At 36.2% G+C, this 25,165-nt stretch overlaps 1 protein-coding gene across 2 annotated transcripts in view; it reads right to left on the bottom strand.

The window, feature by feature from the left end:
* The window catches only part of SEMA3C (semaphorin 3C), a 192,490-nt gene extending 167,661 nt beyond the window's left edge, over positions 1 to 24,829 (bottom strand). The window contains exons 1-2 of one of the 2 annotated variants that reach the window (XM_055301023.1): positions 24,603 to 24,829; positions 22,338 to 22,479 (exon numbers count right to left, since the gene is read on the bottom strand). In XM_055301023.1, the coding sequence (XP_055156998.1) occupies positions 22,338 to 22,440 (103 nt within the window). In that variant the 5' untranslated portion in view covers positions 22,441 to 22,479; positions 24,603 to 24,829. Of the gene's footprint in view, positions 1 to 22,337; positions 22,480 to 23,638; positions 23,808 to 24,602 lie in introns of those variants that run through there. The other variant, XM_055301024.1, reaches the window with a different exon arrangement.
* Between the last annotated feature and the right edge of the window lie 336 nt (positions 24,830 to 25,165).

A 25,165-nucleotide genomic window follows, 5' to 3' on the forward strand; every position in this document is an offset into this window, starting at 1 on the left:
TAGGAAAATAAGGATCTAAAAGGAACTAGAGCTAGACAAAACTATTCCTTCTTGTCTTCTGGGCTGTGGGGCAGTGACTAGAAATAATAAATTTGGGAATTTCCAACAAAACATAAAACAACAGAAAGTCCAGTAAAACTCCATATACTTTTCTTTTGTTCCTTATGGGATAAACAGATCTCTAGAGTGAAAAAGTGTCTTCTTTTAAGGTTGGGGACTGTAGGAAATGGTTAGCAGTAAAAGGGGTGCTTAGGGAAGACCACAATCTTCAGACCTGTCCAGGTCAATTCTGGCCTCCATTCAAAGGGAAAGTTAAATGAAAACAAGAGGAGGTGTGCGTGCAGGGCACACAGATACAAAAGAGTGCTCAGAGGTGCAGAAGAGGAAAGAAGGAGAATCAAAAACCTGAAGAGCAGAAAGGTAACCAGCTGAGGAAAAATGCAGGACAACAGTCTGAAGCTGTTGAACTAAGTGCAAGATTTGATACTGGGGAAAACAAAGAATTGAATGGGAATTCAGTCCAAGAAGACAGAATAAGGTTGCATTGATAGTTCAAAAATTAAAGCTATTGTGCTATTTGGCTTAACTATAATTTTTAAATTAAGGTTTTTGGTTTTTTTTAGTTTGTTATGCAATACCTTTATCAATTGATGGTACAGTCAGAAAGCACAGGACAATGGATCATTAACTATGTTGAAATGAATACATAATATAAATTTCTAAACTATGAACTTGGAAATATTATTTTCTTTGTGCTTATATCTTGACATAATTGTCAATAAAATGACACAAAGAATAACAACAGAGAATTTACATATAGTTTATGTAGACCATATCCAGAAGATTCATTTTTTCTAAAGAATTTCCCAGATTTAAAAAATGAAAAATATATGAACCCAGGGACTCACTATGAAAGAATTCCCATTAAAGATGAGTAACATTGAGTCCCATGTATAAGAATAATAGAAACAAAGAGATATGTATCATAAAAATAAAATAAGAATTATTATTAGTATATATATGCTCCAGGTAATGTTTTCTGTCAATATTTAGCAAAATATGGGCAGAACAAAATCACATCAGTCCTGCAGCTCATAGTACTTGGGGTCAATAATAACACAGTGTTGAGTGTCAGATCTCTCTCTCCCTAAATAAATATGTATGAAGCTGGGATATCTGGCACTAGATTTTCAATGAAATTGCTGAATAAAAAGTTTAATGAACTTTTTTAGATACAAAATAATAGCCTATATGATCACATCATTAACCACATCTTGCCTATAACTCCCCTAACTTCCTCTGCTGATCACAGTGCCTTGATGAATTCTATCCCAGAGTCTGCCCATATAGCCTATGTTATTTTCCAGACAATTTGTGCCTTCATGGAAACTTCAACACATGCATATATACCTACATATTTATGAAAAAAAAAAGTTGTACTGTTTTTGATTTCTTTCACTAAACTTTCTTACGTGCCCTTTCACAACATTCTTTTTCATAACTAATATTTTCATAAGGACAAAAGTAAATGCGTTATTTTGTTCAGTTTGGATCCATTCATATTCAGTATCAGGAACATGGTATATATATTTTTAGGAAGATATGAAACAAACTCTGTTTTATTATTTTTACTTCCTTTTATTCTAATTGTATATTCTTGAAAGAAAGAGTTCTATTTTTTTCTCTTTTATGCTCAATGCCACCAAGGAGACGGCATTCTTCTAAAGACCTCTTGCTTTGCCTAGCAATGATTTTTTATTTGTCATTGTGCCCAACTCCAGACCAAGAGTAGAAAATTTAATGTTGGCAAAGTTTAGACAGGTGAACATAAATGAATAAAGGAAACCAGGCTAGAAGGGGACAGCCCTACTCAATGCCCATCTATCCTTGCTAGATCCTCTGACTTTTCAAGAACGGTGAGAAATACATACCATCAGCTAAAATCTGACTCGTCAATGTTAGCAGCTAAATCTTTTTTAAATATTATGGAGCCAAGAACATTCTTTTTCAGGCCAGGGACCACAAGTTTTCCACATCTAGAATAATGTTTCTTAATATAAATAGGCAACACATTTCTTAAGGGTGTGGAGTATATGCTAGTCATCTTTTAGTTCCCTCAGCTTTATACAAAATTATAAAAATAACATCTAACACTTAGTATATTTTTACTGTGTGTCATGTCTTGCTAAGTGTTTTGCATACATTACCACATTTAATATTCATAATGAAAGTATTAGGTAATAACTAATTTATCATTACTTTATAGCCTAGTAAATAAGGTCTAGGGAAGTTGAGGGAATTGCCATGACTTACATGGCTCCTAAGTGGAGGAGGAATATTTCAAGCCCAGGCTCTGCTCCTACGCCTGATCTACTTGCCTTAGCTCTAGAGCTGGTACGAAACAGAAACAGTTGTCCCATTTTGGTTTAAACAAACAAAGATAATAAGGCCTATTGACTACTATCCTGTTAATTGTCCATTAAATGTAAGTAAATAAAATCCTTCTATGTAACAAGTGAAAGTATAAAATATAGTTATTTCATGACTAGTTCATTGCATTCATTACCCTATAAATTCCCCATCACTTTTTCCTCTTTACTACTGAGATAACACAGACACAAGAATGAACTATGAACAATGTGCAATTTAGACCACATATTTTAGTATGTGGTCCCTGTAAGAAAAGATGTTGGATATACTGCCTAAGTGGCTTAAAAATAAATTGTAGAATACTGCACTATAACACCTCATTTTGTACTTTGCACTAAACAACCTGGCGTAATTGGATGGAGAAATGAGTCACGGTTTTACCTGTTAAAGAGAGTGCTGCAAGGAATTACTGCACTTCATTTTGGTGGATAAACTCCAAAAATAAATAGGGAACCTGAATATTATAAAAAAAAAGTCAAGCAATTTTTCCATTTGTCATTTTAGAATTAAATGATGATTTTTTTTTATCAATGATACTTTCAAACAAATAAGCGATAGGGGAAATATTCCTTTGATTCATAACCCTAAAATTTACCAACATGGCTATTTTAGTATTTTACGAAAGTAGTTTCTGTTTGTGAAATTTTCATTTTGACACATCAAGTTGTATTCTTAAAGTCTACTAAGCCAGATATTGATATTTTATTCCTGGAAATATCTTAAGGATTTATTATTTGTTAGGTCTTCATTTACTTTGCTTTGTTTATATGCTTTGCAAGACTTGCTACCAAGTCCTAAATAACAGGAGCACACCAAATCTAATCATTTCTTTTAAAGGCAAAATATACATCTTTCCATTAAAGGTCAATAAAGTTAAGGTAGAAGCTTAGGAAAAAAAATGGTATCTTAGTTTGACGTGACTCAATCCTCAAAACACACAATGTCCTAGAATATCATTTGCTGCTCTTTCATTTAATAAATAGCTAATTCTCTTCTTCTTCCTAAACTGCATCCAAGGAGCAAAATGTGCTTTCCGGAATTTGTCCATTTTATGTATATTGTGCATTTCAAGGTGTTAAACTTCTCTCTTCCACAAAGGCACAAAGTTTTCTCCCTTTAATGAAAGACATCATATTGACACATTGAAACATACACCGTAGAGCTCCTGACATTGGCCAAGTTTTTAACTCATGTTGTTTTAATACAAACAAGTAAATATTACATATCCTTTATAGTCAATACAGACTTTTCAAAGGCCCCCAGTACTCATTTTGTGTTCTGTTTATTGACACGCTCATAACACTGTTTTATTTCTCTCATTACCCTTATACATGGTATTTTGCTTCAGAAATCTTTTTATTTGTAAGTATGTAGATATGTTTCCTAAGCTAATAAAAGCCATGTCCTTCCTGCCTTCATAACAATAGTAGGATGACACTACTAAGCCCAGAGACCTAAATCAAGATAATTTTCTAAGAAGGTTAAAAGTGTATTAAGAAAGGTCTCTCTGAATTATTGGACCTTTATGATCCTGCAGCTCAGAGTCAGAAAGAATTTGATTCAGTTTTTGTACTTTCTGACCTGCTTCTGCTTCCCTCCAGTACTCTACTTTGCTAATGCAGATATAATTCATTTGCTTTTTGGTTTTCAAGTATTTATTAAGCGTCTATTATGCATCATGCTCATTGAAGAGGCTGAAAAAGAAGGATATAGAAAAAAAAAAAACAATAGAACCTGTTCCCATTGCTATGGGTAACTTCTTTCTCTCTTACACCTACTCTCACCCTCCCTACCTCTATCATTACCAACTATAAGCTCTTCACCTTCTAGAGAGTCTGTTATCCTGCAATTAGACACAAAGCACATACAAATGAAACTGTCCAGGAGGGAGTATCCATTGCACAGACCTTGATTTAACCTTCTTAGCAGCAGACTCTATGACCAGGGATGTAATGTAAATCAAGTCCTAGCTTAGATTGTTGAGAACCTCACTGGGATGTCACCATACTTCAAAATATAAAGGAAATAAAAATAGAGTCTAATTTTCCAGGTCATGGCTTTGAAATGGATCTTTGCATTTCACATAGAAGTAAGTGAAGGAAAGCTGTTCACTCTTAATGGGTTGTCAACACTCAAGCTGCATCATGGCTACACTAACGATGATTTCTCTGGCATTGAAAATCTTCGTTGGGTAAAGGGGCCAAACGTTATTGTTTAGCATTATCCTGGAAACTATTAGAACAATCGGTTGAATACATCTCTCTTACATTGTTAAAAACTCCTCAGAGAGTTCATGTTCTCTCACAGAAAGTGAGCCATAAGGATTTGGAGACAATGATTCCTAACATGACTACAGCCTGGAATCTCCTGGGGTAGTTTAAAAACACTAGTTTCTATGCCTTATCCCCAAATATACTGACTTAGTTGATCGGGGTGTGGTCTGGACATCAGGATTTTAAAGCTACTAGATGACTCTGATGTGTAGCCAATGTTGAGAATCATTGTTCTGAGGCCTTACGTTTAACACAAGCCGTCATTCTCCAAATACAGAATTATTGGTTTTCCCCCCTGGCTTAATTTCTTCTGTCTTGTAGCCTAATGATGTAGCAGCAAACTGCTGATGGGAATGAAAGCTCAGAGAAAGCATGACCTCTGGTATGGAATTCCTTTTGGGGCATGGAAGATGTTCCTGAAGACCTAGTTATTTTGGACCTCCGGTCTTTAAGAGAGGCTCCTTCATCCCTGGAATATGACCAAGATGGGTGTCGGGGAGGAGGGGGGAGAAGGGGAGAGGCGAGAGAGCATGCCCACATGTGCTGGACTGTGAGCAAAGAAGAGATTTGGAAATCAAAAAATGGAGAGGATAAAATCAATCCCCCATCCCTACCACCTCCATAGACAGTTGAAGATTTTCAATGCGCGGCGCTTAAAGACAGTCTGGCAACCTGGAGTCAAGCTGTTTGCCAATGGATCAGTCAGGCAGTGATGATGATTCTGCAGAGTTACAGGCAACATTGGGAATTTGGAGGTAAACAAAACAAAACAAAATAAAATCAAGCAAAAGTGCTTTGCCTCAGAGGCTTGGAGACCTTTAGTCAAAGGCAAATACCTCTTCTGTGGTGTTCCTCTGAACTCCCCTCTCAGTCTAGTTTATAACCATGAAACTATAACCCCTGTGAGCAGAATGAATAATATCCACAGTGCGGTTAGAGCCAATATTCTAAAACAATTTAAGATCGTGTTTTTATTTAAAAACTGGCCTCTTCTATGAGTCGTTTGTGCCTCTTTTATGGCCTGCTGCACCTGGTAGAGGAGTTCTGTACGTCGTTGGCTAAGCCTGCTGACCAGAACAGGTGGTCACCGAAGAGAGGATTCATGCCATCCTTCTTTTTTGTACAGAAAGTTACAACACACAGCACCACACAGGTGGGTGCTCGAAAATATTCCTGGAATTCAGCGCAGTTCTTTGAGTCTTTTTTTTTTTTTTAATTTAAAATGATGTATTAATGGAATCTACCTAAAGTAGGGAGGATGGGTGGGAAACAAAGGAAGAAGAAACAGATGGACACAACAGAGTTTATAAAAGCCTAAAAGCTTTTTCTCCTCTTGACCCATAATTTGCCAACAATCAGTTGATCTCCCAGGTTCCACTTTCAGGTGAATGTAATTTGACTGCGGGCACTTAATACAGATATCTGCATGTCTTGGAAAAGATCTAAGTTCAAAACCGACTTCATCAAGTTTAGCTTTAGTTATAAAAAAAAATCCATTTTTTTAATCCAGAAGCAATTTTAGAAAAGGTTTTAACATTTAATTTTAGTATCAAGTATTTATTGTAAAAATTGGAAGCCAAAGATGGTTATTTTATTATTATTATTATTTTTTTTTTGCTTATTTGTTTTAAAGACAATTTCACCTCAGTGTTTAGGGCACTGGATTTCATTTCCAAGGCATGACTAAATGACATGTCCTAACTCTAGGCTACCTTTAACTCCATTCCTGCTACACATTCCATCAGCAGCCTGGGCTCTGAGGCTTTCACCATTCTGTGAATAATCTCAGGCTGAGCTTGGTAATCTTTTTCTACTTCAATTAAAGAAGAAGAAAAACCAAAGGGGGGACGTGAGGAAAACAAAAGCAGGTGATAAAGTGCTGGATGAGTGAGTATATTTTGCCCTTTAAATTTCTAATGAAAAATTAGAATTATTCTAATTAAATTATTTAATTTCTAATAAAAAAATTTAATTATTAAATTTAAATAATAAAAATATTATTATTCTAATAAAAAAATTTTTCTAATGAAAAATTAGAATTATTCTAATTAAATTATTTAATTTCTAATAAAAAAATTTAATTATTAAATTTAAATAATAAAAATATTATTATTCTAATAAAAAATTTAATTATTCTAATTAAATTATTTAATTTCTAATAAAAAAAAAATATCTGAAATGTCTACACATAACTGAATACGTATAGAAAAGGGTCAGATACACATCAGGAAAGTAGACAGATATGAGATGAGCTAAATCAATGAATGCAGGTGATCATACAAGATTCTCTAAAGACAAACTGCTGAAAAGAAATAAATTGTAAAAGAGACATAGCTATGATAGGAATAAATGAGAAGAGAAGCTATCATTTATTTCCTTTCACCTGAAATGAGCATATTTTATTATTCTGTAACAAATCAGAATGTGTTCTTTCTTCTTCCACGAAATATAGCCTACTGAACGTTCCTTTCCTCCTGTAATAGAAAATTGTTGACACCACTCTTGTTGATCCAGTTAAACAAGTAACGAAAGTATGTAATGCTGGCATAAAGATCTCTTTGCTTATCCTACTTTAGATATCAAAATAAAAAACATACAACTGCCTACAACATATGCATTATAAGATCCTCTGGAAAAACAGATGAGGCATAATTAGATTTTCACACAAAGGTTTTAGAACTCCAGTCATATCAGCAGATTTTGAGTCCTAATGGAAAATGGAATTGATGCAATTACGTTGAACAGTGGCAGGAAGCATGCTTTTAAGAGAATAAGCTTAAAGAAAAAAAGTCCCAGTTGCATGTGCATTAAACCTGTCAAGACATTAAGCTAAAGATCTTCTGTCTGTGCCAGCTAAACCCCTGCCTGATTCCAGGAAGTAACTTTCTGAAGCCATGCCAAGCCCTGTGTTTGAAAATAACATCTTAATTGGTTTCTTCTAATAAAATTCAAAATGTTCCTTTTGGTGATGACAATACACCCATTGTTTTATTCCAGCTTACTGTTCTGGTCTCTTGGAATGTTGTATTACTGTTCGGGGGGTGGGGGTGGGGAAAGCTCATGAGTCTGAATTTATGTAGCAACAATCTAGCTGGATGGACCAGCAAAAGTTGGAAGTTTTTGATGCCAGAAAGAGAGTTTCTAGTAAGACCTAGATTTGTATATAATACCAATGAGACTCCAATGGCTTCCCACTGTTTGCATCATTATTGCATAATAGCAGTTGTATGTAAATACAGAGCCAGGCTGATAATATTTAGAGAATGTTTAAGGCTCTTACTAGCAACTGACACAAAATAAATTATCCAATAAGTCTTTTCAAATCAAGGGATAATTTAAGCCATGAGGTTTGGTTTTGCTTGAATTGTAATTACTAGCGCGTATTTAAGAGGTCGGAAAGTTATAAAAAGAGCTCCAAAATACTCACTGCATCATATTATCAGAACTTTTACATGCATAGTCATCATCTTAAGTTTCATTACTGAAAGCTTTTTAAGCTAGTCTATTGAGTGATTTGTATACCTAGAGACAGAACTCTAATTTCATAATGAAACTCAATACAAATATTATTTATTTTACACAAGCCACCTTTATAATCACTTTGGTGCTATTCATTTATTCATTAAACAAAAAAGGTCCTTGTGTTAAGAATTACGGTTCTGTTGGAATTGTGTTTTACACGGAATGGTCTCGAACACTTGAGAGAACACATACCACCCCTTCCTGACCCAAATAAGGAAGGTCAGGAACATGAGGGTATTGGACTCCCTTTACTCTCGGTTTCTAATTTTGTTAGTGCTGTCTGAAAACCTTCAGACTTGTGTCCACTATCAAATTTCAGCAATGAATGAACCAGCAATGCACTTCACACAGTTTGGACGAAATGATGTCCAAAAGAGGTCTTTTCTAATCTAAATTTTGTGAAATGAAGATTTTAGAAAACAAAGCCCATAATGAAAGATTATGTTTCACATGCTATAATTGGAATCTGCTAACTCCTGGCAATTCACACTAACTATAGTAACACTAGCAACATGGCTTGCAAGACTTTACTGGCTGGAAAAGCAGCAAGCGTAGGGAACAAATTTAGGTATTTGTGGTGTCTTTACATATGATTTGCCCCATTCATTCCTTTTAGAGGTTCCCGTTTCTGTTACCTGCAGTAAAAATGGATTACCTCCTTCTGGTAGGTTCAGCAAGTCCTTTTGTTCTCACCATGACTAACCATCAGTGATGGGAAGGAGGCCTGGTTCAGAGACCGAAGTCACTAGAGTTTCTTGCTCTGCTCCTCAGCTCGGTCACACCGAGCTGTTACTGTATGGACACCTGTGTTGCGGCCACATGTTAAGTACTGAGGTGTTTACCAAACTAACCACCTAATTATTATATAAATAAATTTGTGGTATTTGAAACTTTAACATAAGAAAATATAAATAATATATTAAAAACAACACTAAGAATACAATAGCTTTTTTTCCTGAATTCTCAATTTCTGTTTGTGTATTTACAAGACAGTATACACTTGGGAAGGTCCTACTCAGTTGTGAAACACAATAGAAAAAGAAAAGAAAGTAGAAAGTGAAACTCCATCTTAGGGAAATAATATGTATTTCATGAAAGAATTTAGCAACTGCTTCGCTAGTGCTCTTACTTCGGCAGAGAATCAAGGTGTTTTTTGTTTTGTTTTGTTTTGTTTTGGTTTTGTTTTGAGATCAGCAGTCTGACCCATTTCTTAGAGGAATAACAATTATCTTTTGCAAAATTATATTGCTTTTACTCCTTTGGTCTGTCAAGTCCTTGGAGACTAGAGACTGGACATTAGCCCTTACGTTATATAGAAGGTTAAATATGAACAATCTTATATTCAAAGTCTGGTACCTGCTTATTTTTTTTTATAAGAAAATAGTTTCAGTGAGTTAGTAACTTAAGAATTACATAGGTTAAATATTTCAGCAAGTGTCAAAATTGAGAAAGGCAAAAACATTAGGCATTTTCACTGACATCACTTGAGACTAGGACATCAGATCAATGATTGTTTTCCTTCTAAGGCAGCATGTAAGTGAGCAGAATAGAATTCTCTATTCCAGGGGCTGATGAAAGAGGAAAATGGTATCCTGATGTACACGGCGCAACAACCAAAACTCTTAGCTATGGGAGTCGTAATTGGGAAAGGCAAGACAAGACAAAGTATGTTTATCGATTTACATGACTCAGACACAAATAAAAATTTGAATTTTTGATACTTATGTATAGCCTCAATCTTTCCAAAGAGAATTCAGAAACATTTCCAATATAGGGTTAAATATATTGAAAGTTTGACATAAGAATCTGTAATCTATTGCTAAAAAAACAGTAGTTAATTGAAGATTTGGGGAGTGTTAAAGGTAGAGTGTTGCACATACTTTGGGAAGCGAATAACATGAGGCAAATTTGTTAATATTCATATTAATGGCTTGGTATTTCTGCAGATTTTATAATACACATTTGTAGAATTCTCTACAAGCACTGTTATAATTAGCGTTTCTCTTCTCATACCCTCTCTTCTAGTTTTGTCTCTGCCACCATCAAGCTACAGGTCCCCAGCCACAACAGCCTCTCCGGGCCTTCATGCCCACCTACTTCATAGGTGTTCTGTAATAAATGACACAACTGGTGGAAATTCTCCAAAAAAGTTAAAAGTACTCTGCAACAGTGACATTTCACTACTGAGTTCTCCAAGGCAGTTAATTCCCACTGAAAAAAGAGGGAAGGTTGAAAAGATTGCTTTTGAGAAGCATGCACCTTGGAAATGTAGAATGGACTTGCCATCTTTTACAGCTCAGCACATTGTTTCAGGGCCAGTGCTACCCTAAAATAGCACATGGCTCAGCACTTAGCTCTGCTTTTTATGTGCCCTTCTTGCCAACTCATACTCTGTGTTAGAAAATGTCTAACTTTTCTGTTCCTTGCTTTTAAATTTGCTTTCATTAACAACAGTGGTCCTCAGGAACATATAAATGAAAACACAGAAGGCAAAAGAAAGCTGGAATTTGCCAAAGCTCACAGCTCTCTTTCTCCATACTTTTGACAGTAATGGAACTAAAACCAAAATGATAGTTTTTTTTTATACCTTGTCATATAAAAGATACCTAGGAAATGGAAAAATTGAGCATATCCAGTGCTATATTTAGTTGATGCTGCAATGGTATCCATAAAAAAGAACATTTGAGTCATTTTTTTTCTTTAAGGAAACGTAAGCTATATTGAACTTATGAAGACACTACTCTGATATATCTGCACAGTGAGCTGAAGGGAATGAAAAATAAATTTGTCTATAGTTATCCTTTGTCTGAGCTCAGACTTACTCCCACGGCCACAAAGGGAGATCTCACCTACTGCAATGGAATAAGTTCCATAGGAGTAATTCCCTCATCCTCACCTTGATGAATCCAAAATTGAAAGGGTAATTAGGGATGGTATAAAGAATGAATTCTATTTCATTTCATTCTTAGAGAAAAGTTATTTTCTTTTAATTGTGATTTTGTGAGTCTTAAAACTAATTCTAGCAGCATCTACCAAAATGGCTCTGGCTCTGGAGTCTGACTGCTTGTGCTTTAATCATGTCCTTTTCCATCCCTGTGACCTCAGGCAGTTACTTTCTTGGAATCTCCATTTTATGAGGATAAAAATAGCGCCCAATTCACAGTGTTGTTTAGAGAATTAAAAATAATGCTGGGTACAAAGGCAATATTAACATTAGTGATTATTATAATAAAACCAAATAAATTACCAAAGTATTTTTGAAACATAGATGACAAAGTAGCATACATCTATGAAGAATGGAAAAACATGTATCTTTAGTTCTAAGTTTATTCTCCAAAATAAAAATTGCAATGAAAGGTATGTAACATATACTTTTAATCTATGTGAATAACATATCAAAATATTTGACCAACATGTGAATGAATTTAAAATAAGCTATCTAAAGCAATCTACAGATTCAACATAATCCCTTATCAAAATATCAATAATAATTTTTTCCCAATCAAAATACCAATATTATTTCTCATAGAACTAAAACAAATAATCCAAAAATTAGTATGGAACAACAAAAGACCCTGAATAACCAGAGAAATCTTGAAAAAGAATAAAAAAACTGGAAGTATCATAACCCTAGATTTCAAAACAGAATGGAACTGACGCAAAACGTCACATAGATCAATGAAACAGAATAGAGAATGCAGAAATAAACCCAGATTGATCAATTAATCTGTGCAAAGGAAGCAAGAATACACAGTGAGGAAAAGACAATCTCTTCAATAAATGGTGTTGGGGAACCTAGACAGCCACATGCAAAAGATGAACATTGGACCACTATCTGACACCATGCACAAAAATAAACTCCAAATGGATTAAGAACTAGATGTGAGACCTGAAACCATAAAATTCCTAGAAGAAAACATGGGCAGTAATCTCTTGAACATTATCAGTCTTAGCAATGTTTTTCTGGGCCTTTCTCCTGGAGCAGGGGAAGCAAAAACGAAAATAAAAAATTAGGACCCTCTCAAACTCAAAAAAATTTGCACAATGAAGGAAACCATCAACAAAATGAAAAGGCAAACTACTAAATGGGAGAATATGTTTGCAAATGACATATCCAATGAGAGCTTAATATCCAAAATATATAAAGCACTCATATAACTCAACACCAAAAAAAAAAATCCAATAAAAAATGAGCAGAAGACCTGGATAGACATTTCTCCAAACACATATGGATAGATGGTCAATACAAAAAGATGTTCAATGTTACTTAATCATCTTGGAAATACAAACCAAAATCACAACGAGATATTACCTCATACCAGTCAGAATGGCTACTATCAAAAAGACAAGAAATAACAGGTAGGTATTGGCAAGGATGTGCAGAAAAAAGGGAATCCTCGCGCATTGCTGGTGGGAATATAAATTGGTGCAGCCATTAGGGAAAACAGCATGGAGGGTCCACTAAAAAATAAAAATAGAAATATCGTATGAGCCAGTAATTCTATTTCTGGGTATTTACCCAAAGAAAACAAAAACATTAATTTGAAAAGATACATGCACCCCATGTTTATTGCAACAATATTTGCAATAGCCAGACTATGAAAGCAACCTACGTGTTCATCAATAAATGAATGGATAAAGAAGATGTGGTATAGACAGATACACATACACACACGCACGCGCGCGCGCACACACACACACACACTGGAATATTACTTAGCCATGAAAAGAAATGACATATGACTATTCACAACAATATGAATAGACTCACAGGGTATTATGTTAAGTGAAATAAGTCAGAAAAAGACAAAAGCCATATTATTTCACTTACATATAGAATCTATAAAACAAAACAAGTGAACAAACAAAAAACAGAGACAGACTCATAAATACAGAGAACTGGTGGTTGTCAGAGAGGAGGAAGGTGGAGGGTTGGGCAAAACAGGTGATGGAGATTAAGAGGTTCAAACTTCCAGTTACAAAATAAGTTACAGAGATGAAAAGTATGGTGTAGGGAATATAATAAATAATAAAATAATAACGTTTTGTGGTGACAAATAGAGACTACACTTATCATGGTGAGCAATGAGTAGTGGTTAGAATTATCGAATCACTACGTTGTACACCTGAAGTTAATATAATATTGTATATCAATTTATCAAATATACTTCAATAACATTATATGTTGAGCCATCTAGCATCACTCAAGCTATCTTCATTCAACATAGAGTCCAATCATAATTGTTTACTATGAATAATCATGGACTAGAACACAGTTTTTTTCTTTTTTTTTCATGGAATTGCTTTGGTGACATGACTGAAAAACACAGTGCAAAAGTTCACCCTTTTAATTTCTTATCAGTGGAGTATCCCATCTTCGTTCGCAGTTGCGGGAAACGTGTACCTTTAGAAATGGCTTAACATCACAGCATCATCATTTGGCAACCGAACTAAGCTTATTAGAATCTGATAAAACTCATTGAGAATAGGAATTACTTTTTTTATGACAAGAAAATAGTTTCTAACTTTTTTTCCCCAAAAATCGTTAACAGAGCACATCATTGTAACCTGTGTACCCTAATACTTATCAAGGGGCATTCTTTGTACTACTTAAAACGTCTGTAATTCAAACCAGTAAAAGAGATTTCATTTTAACTACTAGAATCTTATATCAACATATATTAAGGAAAAAATAGACATGAAATTTCATAGCGATTTCTTCTCATCTTCTGTCCTCATTGTATTTAAAACAGTTTTAACTTGCTCTTTATAACGCAAATTTAGTGCTCCTCTACTTAAAACTCTATGATTTAGGTAGTGTCCCACTCACAATTGTATTCATCAATCCCTTCCTGATTTCAAAGACACTCTCACAGGGGGAAGAATGCTGACTTTCTTATTCATGCAGCATTCCTCGTTGAGTTTGGGTTTGTTAAAATATGAAGGTGTTATTAAAGATGTTTAATTGGCATTTAACTGAAACTACCAGAAGGAGACTGAAAACAAACTGCTTTAACACAAGTTTTCCCAAGAACTAAATATTTCAGAAGATTCAATACAACCAGAATGAACATTCTCCAAGATTAATGGAGAAATCAAGAACAATTGGCTTTATTTTTATCTCTTGGGCAACCATAAGACAAACTGTTTTCAACAAATGTGCCTTGTAATGTTAATGCTACCAGAGTTCATAAAGAGACAATTTATTATTTTGAGTTTATTGTCCAACAACAATTCATCAGCTTTCAGGTTTAGCTCACTACTTCACAGGGGTCCTTTTATTTGTTGTTTAATTAAGCTTCTTGTCAAATGAGGCAGATATTAAAAGATAAAAGATGTTTTGTAAAATTCCATCATCTTTCACTTATATACCATTGATGACCTGGAGACTTTGACAATTTTATTAATGGAAAATTCAGCAGTGAAAGAAGGCAAAAAAGAATCACAAATAACTGAAAGAACGGATAATCCTATGCAAGCTTAGTCTCTACACTTAATATACTTATTTCCCAACAGAACCCAAACTGACATGTTTATGTTTTTAAACCACTGTCATGTACATGTAAATGTAAAATTCAACCCTGGGCTGGAAAATTGGAAAATACAAGCTAAGGAAAAATGTATGCAAATAGTAGAATTTTTATATAGTTTTAATCTTTTAATCGTCATTTTCCTTTTGAGGTTAAGGCAATTATTCCCAGGCTTCAATGGATGGGGGACCATTTAGTAGTATGGAATATTTTTCGTTTTAGCAAACACAAGCAGAAAATTAATAGCCAAAACAAATAACTGACTTTTTTGCCATGCATCTATCAGTGAATTTTTTTGAGTATTCATAGCTTTATAAGTGCTTTATATATTTACACAGACACCTTTATAACTCATGAGTTTTGAAGCAAAAGAAAACTTGAAGTAGAGTCAGACAGCTGCCTATTCAGTATAATGATATTCAGGCCTTTTGAAACCTATGGGATATTGAGTGCATCCTACTTCTTTATTTTACTTTTTATTTTATTTTATTTTATTTATTTCTTTTATTTATTTTATTTTATTTTGTGTTGTGTTGTGTTGTGTGTGTGTGTGTGTGTGTGGTGGGGTGGATGTGTGTCCCAGGCTTCTTTATTTAAGAGCAAAGTGATGAGAGATGGGGGGACATCCTACTTCTTTATTTCAGGATATTATGTTTCTAGATAAAAAACCATGTAAATATAAATGATAATCCAGTGTTTATCAGGATTACTTAAAAAAAACAATGTCTGATATCTTAGAGGTTTGTACTGGAGAAATAAAACATGCGCATGACTGAATTATTGGCTTTATGGTAACAGAGGTGGTACTACTGTATAATTTTGGTTAACTCCTGAATTACAGTTGACATCCAATCTTAAACAAATAAGGAATTTTGCTATTTCAAGTAACCTAATAATATATATACTCATAGGCTCAAAGATCAACTAATTCAATAAATAAATCTCAATTAAAATACTGACTTTAGGATCTAATAATTTCCACACAGAAAAAGCATTCAAAGACCAAATATTCCGAAATAAATTTCAATTTACTCACCAAAGGAAAAAGGGGAAAAATCTAATATACTATTTAACAGTTATTACTGTAGGAGTATGTATATAACCTATATTTGATATTTATATGGAGATATATATATATATTTGTCTTATTTTATGGGTACATTTTTATAGATATATTTCATATCATGGTACAGAAGTAGATTAGAAATTATCCTACATGCCCCCACATTCCTGAGGTTTTATGGTATTCTTAAATGTCCCAAGAGAGGCAAGTAGTTGTCTACAATTTCAAGCCATGCACTATGCCATGATAATCATAAGTAGTAAACTAAGTAGATAGGGTTCTTTTTTGTTTTTAAGATGTTGTTTATTTATTCATGAGAGACACAGAGAGAGGCAGAGACACAGGCAGAGGGAGAAACAGGCTCAGGTTACCCGTGGGTAACCTGATGTGGGACTCAAACCCAGGACCCTGGGATCAAGACCTGAGGCAAAGGCAGATGCTCAACTACTGAGCCACCCAGGTATCCCAGTAGGTAGGGTTCCTATTAAGTTCAAGCTTTTCGTGAAAAATTGCACTTTAAAAAAACAGAATCTTGGGGATCCCTGGGTGGCTCAGTGGTTTGGCGCCTGCCTTTGGCCTGGGGCGCGATCCTGGAGTCCCCGGATCATCAGGTCCCACGTTGGGCTCCCGGCATGGAGCCTGCTTCTCCCTCTGCCTGTGTCTCTGTCTCTCTCTATCATGAATGAATAAATAAAATCTTAAAAAAAAAAGTGGTATACTTTAAAAAAATAAAATGAAATAAAACCAGAATCTTAAAAAATAATGCATTTGTGAATTACTTTAAAAGTCTAGATATATCTAGACATGCTATATATATATATGTATATATATATACATACACATACCAACAGTACCAAGGATTAATAAGGCAATATTCCTGCCAAGCCAACACTGAAGGCCCTGTGAGAGCTGTGTATATATAAGGTCTTTTCCCTTTAATATAGGACATTGGGCTTCTAATCAAAACACACAAAAAAACTCTCTGGAAGAAAATATCTAAAATTTATAGAGATGAAATGTCTATGTGGGAAGAAAATAGATAAAGGGATTTGAGAATTAACTAGAAAGAGTAAATATAAAAGTTGAATTCCCAGACTATGTTGAATCTTTAGTGTATAATGTGGGAAAAGTTTGGAAGTAGATAGAAAATATTTGACCATCAGCTATGTACCAGGATATGAGTTTAAAGGTATCTGTGCAAAAAGTAACAAAAATTCCTCTCATAGTATTTGTGTCTTAATGCTATAATGAAGAATTTTTTGCATTCTAGCTAGTAACTGTCATTGTTTTAAATAAACAAAGGTTCACTGAAGTGTGACTGTAGGGTACTAAGAGTGTATTAGTTGGGGAGGTGGAGTGGTTAAGAAGCATCAAAATGTATATTAATTCAACATTTATTGAATAATACCAAATGGCAGTCTCTACATAAGTGGAGAGGAAGTAATGATAGTACAAAAGAAGATAATTCTATCCTAAGGGAATTTATAAATATTAATTTTAATGCAAGTCTTTGTCTATTTTAATAAGAGGTACACTATATACCTCAAAACACACTTTACAAACTTAATTCATTTCATTTTCAAAACAATTCTATGAAGTGTTATTTTCACTTTACAGATGATAAAATTCTGGATTGGGGGGGATTAAGTAATAACCCAGTGTAGCATCCTCAGAATGTAGCAGGCAACTATGATTTAAAAGCAGCTCTGTATAACTTCAAAATCCATGAATTAAAAAAAAAAAAAATGCTTAGTTTTGTTCTTTCCCTTGCCCAGGCCCTTCCTACAAAATGTTTTTGAAAGTACTGAAAGGAATAATTATAGAACTCCTGAAAGGATATGATATTAAAAAACAACATATAAATTTAGTTAATAAGGGATCTTAAGAATTAAGTTAGCCCCCCAATTTTTTAACTGTTTGGGAGAATTGAGGTCTGACAAAATTTCAGAGTTAATTAGCAAGGAATGAAAGTTTGAAAATCCTGATAGTCCGCATAAATGCTGTTCTCATTACACTACACTGCCAATCAAATGTTCATACTTTCACATATATCAAAAATATATGTATTTAAACATATTTCCTAATATTTTAATAAAAACCTTCTAGAGACCACTGGAAATCAAGACATTTTCTCCCACTTATTTATAACTAAAATTTTGCTGGTATTTTTCATTATACAAAAAAGATAGAAGTGTTATATTCAGACAAAAATACATTTTAGAACTATAATTATTACTGAGAATAATCAGGGATATTTCAAAATGGAAAAGAGGTCAGTTCATTAGAAGGCATAACACTCCTAAATATGTAAGTTATCCAATAACAGAAATTCAAAAACATGAAGTAAAAACTGATAGACCTGAAAAGAGAAATAGGCAAATCCATAATTATAGTTGGAGAGTTCAATTTCTTCTGTCAGTAATTGAAAAAAAAAAAAAAAAACAAATAGAGAGAAAATCAGCAAGAATACAGAAAACAGACTTACTGAATCTAATTGGCACTAATAAAACATTCCAGGTGACAAAAGCAAAATATACATTGTTTTCTATGTAGGCTATTTTCAGTGCCAGAGTTTTAATAGTTTTTTTAAAGAATCAGAAGCATATTATGTATGTTCTTTCACAAGAGACTGAATCAAAGACCTACAACAAAAATATATAAAATATACACAAATATCTTCACATTATGCAACATATTTCTAAATAACTTGGGACTAAAAGAAAAAAATAAGGGGAGCAATTAGAAGACACCTTGAACTGACTGAAAATCATACATTTTATTAAAATATGTGAAGCAATGATACACAGTGTTTCAAAGGAAATTTGTAGCATCACTGGTTATATTAAGAAAAAAAAGTTTTCAAATCAGTGACTTAAGGTTCCATGTTAAGAATTTTCAAATAGAAGAGCAAATTAAACCAAAGCAAGAAGAAATAAGATAATTTCATTCTAGGGCATAAACCAAAGAAATATTAAACAGAATAATAATAATAAAAAAACCAACAAAACCAAAAGCTGATTAAAGAGATCAATAAAAAGGAAAATACTGATCTCTACATGGTTCAGTCAGAACATAAAGGAAGTAGACACAAATTATCAATATCATGAATGAAGGAAAGAACATTACTACAGATCCTACAGACATAGTGAGGATAGAAAATATTATACAACTTCATGTCAAAAAATTGAATATCTTTGATTCACAAGCTAAATTACCAAGTGAAAAAGTAATCTTATTGTAAGAATCTACCTCACTTTTAAACAGAAACAATACTTAACACATTTAACTCAGTAATCACATTTTATATCTTAAAATATAAACAGTATTTCCATTTTGCTCAAGCTCAAAAACTTTTTGTAAAATGACATCAACCAATGCCTTTTATCAAATTGTACAGTATTTATTCCTGGCTTCATAAAAATACTACATGCTAAAGTCTCTACTGGATAAGGGCAAAATCATTTCATTTCCTTTTATATTAACAAGCAAAACCAATTTGTCTATTGTACATAAGTAGCCTTGATTTTCCTTATGACTGTTATAAATTCCAAGATTTTCTGAGAAAAATGACACAACGTCCATAATGCTTTGAAATGTGAATCTGTCAAAATACTGGATTTTTTTTTCAACAAAAATTTGATTTAATCAAAAAGTGTTTGCATGACTTTATATTTATTTAAAAAGCTATTTGGCCTAAAATTAGAATGATAATAATTACAAAATGTAGTATCTAATAGGAATCACAGTTCTTTTAACATGCAAGATTTAGCTTGTACAAACGTAACTAATTAATAACATCTGAAGTGCATTCTCCTATAGGACTGATGACCATCTGGTTGACCTTGCACTAGATCAAGAGGGAAGGCAAATCTGTAAATCATTGTTCCCCAAATGTTATCACTCCATCATTCTACTACAAGAAGAAGGGATAAAACTTGGATGAGAGAAAAGATCTCTTGTTTCACACATTTCTAAATTGACTTTGATTGTCAATTGGACTGTAAGACAACACTGAGAGGATTCTTCTAATGTCCCATCCAGAAAGAGACTGGCGGAAGACCAAGTAATAGTGAAGGAAAAGAATTAAAGACAGAAGAGCCAGGAGGCAAGGTCATTATGAAAGAATATAAAGATGCAAATGACCTCTGTGTAATGTAGCCTGATATTATTTGAATTTCCTCAGAATCATTTTCCAACTCACAATTTTTGGCTGAGAAATAGTGATAGAAATTTTGAAATAAAGGAAAGCGAGTATATATAATATGTATTTTAATTAATATATATTCACGTATGTGCCAACCTTGTATAAAGTCCTATATTGTAATGTCAAGAGTTAATAATTTTGGAAGAAATGCAGCTACTTACTCATTGTGACACACAGAAAAATCATCATAAAATCAAAGAGAAACTTAAAACAATAAGAAATTCAGAAAAGGCATCTGAAACAACTATACTGTCAAATTTCTTAGGAAAATGATTATGAATTAATGATTAAAATTTATACATTTGAACAATTGTTTTGTCCAAGGCATTTTTCCTATGCTACTATGTCTAAAATATAGTTGCCTGTAGAAATTTTTTGTACTAATTTAGAAATTATGGAATTTCATTATTTGTTCTCCCAGTTGATATATCTCTTTAAAACAACTTAAGTGATATTTTCTGATTATTTTCTAGCAAGACTCTTAGGAAGAATAAAATATTTTAGAACTCTCAGATCAATAGTTTATCTTACATTGCTGTATTCTACACATGTTATAAATTAAGGTCAGTCTTACTCTGCAAGAATCTGCTTTGAATTTGAAACCATTAGAGTATTTTAAAAAGTCCATCATAACTTCTATTCACTCTATACATAGCAGTTACTGTCTTACTTAGTATTAAAGTTTGGTTTTTAAAAATTATACTACTTAATTTCCTCTATAAAAGTCTTTTCTAGGGATCCCTGAGTGGCTCAGCGGTTGAGTGTCTGCCTTTGGCCCAGGGCGTGATCCTGGAGTCCTGGGATCGAGTCCCACATGAGGCTCCCTGTATGGAGCCTGCTTCTCTCTCTGCCTATGTCTCTGCCTTTCTCTCTCTGTGTGTCTCTCATGAATAAATAAGTAAAATCTTTGAAAAAAAAAGTCTTTTCTAATACGGACGTGATTGATTATCTCTGGTGAAATACTTGTCTTTAAAATTTACACATTTCGGGTTAAGTTTGGGTTAAAAACAAGGTTGGTTAGTTTGATGTAATAGAGAGAACAAGTTTAGATAACTAATCTGTGAGACCACTCCATCTTCCTATATATTGAGAGAAATACAGAAAAGAGGAGACAAGTTGTACTTCTACCTAATGCCTTTAGTTTTCATTTGATTACATATTTCATAGTTCTCAACTTGGAAGAAGAGGTATAAGTAGACTGCAAGATGTCACAGTATTTAAAAGACACTTCCAGGGGCCTTTCCCACTACTTAACTGAATAGCCATGGGTCTTAAGGGAGAATGCCTGGCTTAGAAGCTAAGGAAGCAATTAGAAGCTCACACACTCTAAGTTCTACATAAAGTTCCTTCAGTGCTTATGATAACCTTGGGGAAATCCCTTGGTGACTTAAGAAGGAAAGAAAAGAAAAAAAAAAAAGATATCCATTTGACTGATAAGTGCCCATCATACTGTTGTTTGAAATTCAAGACAACAGAGGATTTCAAAGACACTTTGCTACAGAAAGGTCTGAGAGTACACTGTTTCTCAAGTTAAATGAAAATATGTTCAATGACACTAAGGTTTATACAGAAAGTAAGTTGAAAGAAGTCATAAAAATATAGTAACCCCACTTGGCAAGATGACCTTCTTGATCCATTTCTTATTCTATCTGTCCAGTTAGCATGGGTTACATGACTGACCGAACTATCTATACCAATGCTCATGCATACATTTGGCAAACCAGTCCCTCAGAGCGTCTTACACCTTTTATGTCTGTGCAAATTTGAAATCGCATCCATTTTCCTGAGCATCTGAAGATAACATTTGTACACAACAGCAATCAAAACCATAATCCCAACCTATTCTTTTAGATCCTTTTCAATTAAGTAGGAGACTCTGCCAATCTCAGGAACTCCTTTTGGACATGGAAGAAGGACCATTAGAACATATGGAGAAATCAGTCTGTAGGATAAGACTAAAATTTCTTAAGAAAAATTTTAAGTAAATTAAACCTGCATAGACGTGTCTGCTAATGAGGAGTAGCACGTAGAGGGTATTTCTCAAACACCAGGTGACTCGTCAGAAGAGAATTGCAAAGGGATAGGATATACTTCAAGCATTTTCATAAGCAAATGCAACAGAGGGTTTTTGCCTATAAACCAATAATTTAAAATAGCCACGTCATCCCAAAAGCAGTCCAGTAAAATTTTTAAAATTCATCAGCAGTTGTTAATATTTTACCTTTAATCGGTTATTAATGTTTGGATCTGGATGTGAAATTTTAAAAAAGACTTCAAATGAAATTTCCCCCAGAGTATTTATCAACTTTTCTTACCATCAAATGTTAAATAAACTCTTGCTTGGGGCTGAGATGATCCTTTTACACAGATAGAACAAACAAATACTCCAACCAACGCGAAAATTGTCCGGAAGGCCATTTTCTCCAGATTTGCAAGTTAATATCCAAGGGAGAATACCTTTAAAAGAGAGGTAACAAGTTTGTGAGACATCATTTCACATTTTAGGAGCACACCCCCTCACATACGCACAGATACACACAAACCCAGCCATCTAGACAGAGCACCTATTCACAAAAGACATATCTAGACGTTTACAGTCATGCAAACAGTAGGAGGTGCTCTGACTTTGTTTCTTAGATGTGAAAAATTGGATTTGATTCATTTGTGTCTGAAAGTCTTTGCAAAAAAAAAAAAGAAGAAAAGAAAAAGAAAAGAAACTGCTTTCTCTTCCAGCAAATACTGCTAATATTAAAGCAGAACGAAGCAGCCAGGAAACGTGTCCCTAAAGGAAAACCCGATATTTAAACTTGATCCTCCAATGATCACATAGCATTGAAAAGACCTGAGAATGGTACCAATCCGCATGAGTGGCTGAAAACTTCTCTTTCTACCATAAATACAGTAATAGCAGGAAAACGCCATATGAACTTTCACGCACACCCACTCACTCCCATCCTCATTAGCTCTTTTGGGGTAATCATGTCTGAAATGGTGTTTCTGCACATAAATATATGTGTGCTCAATCCTTGACCACTGAAATCACTCAAATTAGTTGTCTGCCAATTTACACAGATGACCATGCAGCTGTTAAATGATGCAGATGAGGTAACCATGGACGGATGCCAAATTCAAACCAATGACTTAGTGGTGAGCAATCCAGTGAACCATGTACCCCGCGATGCATATTTAAGATAAATCAAGCAGAAAGCAGGCTGTCAAAATTCCAAGAGATAAATCAGAGAGAAAAGCATTACCTTTGGAAACTGTGGCCATAAAATTAATACGTACTATTACCTAATGTGTGAGTACCAAGCAGGACCAGGTAAGGGGGTAACCGGGGATCTACAGCGGCTCTAGTGGCCACAAAATGCAAAATGAACCCACCCGGACCGTGAAAGAAATCGTATCATTTTGAGTGTGATGTTATTCTACAATAAAATGACCGAGTTAAATCTAGAAATCTGTTTTTTTGCAGGTTACAGCAAAGCTAATCTTCACTGTTATGTGTCTTTTAATATTAAAGTCTTAACATTTTATCCAATAAAGGAATGCCAGGAAGAACGGGAAAGACTGCTTCGTGAATGCAGAAGAAGAGGCGCAACTAAACCGAACTTGCCATTTTAAACAATCTCCACGTTTTCAACAGTTGACTTCCTGGGTGGTGCACGTGTTATGAGACATAGAAACAAAACTGTTTGCCTTTCCCAACACAGACGGAGGAAGAAACCCTGGAGATGTTTGTGTTGGTAATTTTCAAACGAAACAGTTTCTTCCTGCTTCCACAACCTCTTCACCTTGTCGTCTCTAAATTAACTTAGAAGAAAATTGATTTTACGGGGTTACTGTCTCTTAGTAATTTGCTCCCTGGTTTTGTTGACTTTACAGTAAAAAAAAAAAAAAAAAAAAAACTCTAAATATGCCTGACCTTTGTCCCCTTATTAATTGAGCAGGCAGACAATATCTACACATGTTGACACACTGCTACCACTAGTGTTCTAGCTGGCGGGTCTCCCCCCAAAGCAACGTTTGCTAAAACCTGCAAAGAGTAACAGCGGAGGCGAACTGACAGGTCGCAGGAGCCGAGTCCGCAGAGCGGGGTGGCCCGACGGGGTCCGGCACGTGCCCCCCAGCGACGCAGCTTCCCTGCAGCTGGCCCCGGGGCGCGCGGCTTGTTCTCTCCTCCAGGTCACACCAGTGACCACGGGCAAGGCGGGGCCGTCCCCCGCCCCAGGGCACCGCGCTGCTCCCGCGGGGACCCCGACCCCGAGGCCCCGCCGCCCCGCAGGTGCCGCGCCCCGAGCAGCCCCCGTCCGCGCCCGGCAGGTGCGGCGCCCCGACCCCGAGGTCCCGCCGCCCCGCAGGTGCCGCGCCCCCGGCAGCCCCCGCCCGCGCCCCGCAGGTGCGGCGCCCCGACCCCGAGGTCCTGGTCTCCGCGGGGGGCCCCGACCCCGAGGTCCCGCCGCCCCGCAGGTGCCGCGCCCCCGGCAGCCCGCGCCCCGCAGGTGCGGCGCCCCGACCCCGAGGTCCCGGCGGGCGCCCCGAGGTCCGCGGGCCGTTGTCCCGGGCGCGGCGCCGCTTACCGAGAAGGCCGGGTCGCCGGGCTCAGCCGGGGCCGCCGCCGCCCAGCCCTTCCCGCAGAGGGCCCGCCGTCCGCGGCGTCCCGGCGGCGCCTCCTCCCGGCGCTCCGACTCTTTGTAGGGCGCTCGCGGACTCGGCGCCGCTCCGCCAAGCCCCTCGCAGTGAATGGAAAGTGGCCGGCACCGCGGCGGGCGCGAGGGTGTCCGGTTACAGCGACGCGGCGCGCGGCTCCCGCGGCCCCGGCGCACCGCCCAGCACCCCCGCCCCCCCGGCCCCCGCCCCGCCGGCCGCACCCCCGCCCGGCACCCGCCCGGCACCCGCCGCACCCCAGCCCCGCCTGCCCCCGCCCCGCCCCGCCGGCCGGGCCCCCCCCCCGCGCCGCACCCCCGCCCGGCACCAGCCCGGCATCCCCGTTCCAGCACCCGCCGCACCCGTCCAGCACCTCGCCCAGCACCCGCACCCCGTCCAGCACCCCGTCCAGCACCCCGCACCGTCCAGCACCCCCGTCCAGCACCCCCGCACCCCCGCCCAGCACCCCGTCCAGCACCCCGTCCAGCACCCCCGC

Source organism: Nyctereutes procyonoides, unplaced genomic scaffold, assembly GCF_905146905.1.
Source record: "Nyctereutes procyonoides isolate TBG_1078 unplaced genomic scaffold, NYPRO_anot_genome, whole genome shotgun sequence".
Lineage (NCBI taxonomy): Eukaryota > Metazoa > Chordata > Mammalia > Carnivora > Canidae > Nyctereutes > Nyctereutes procyonoides.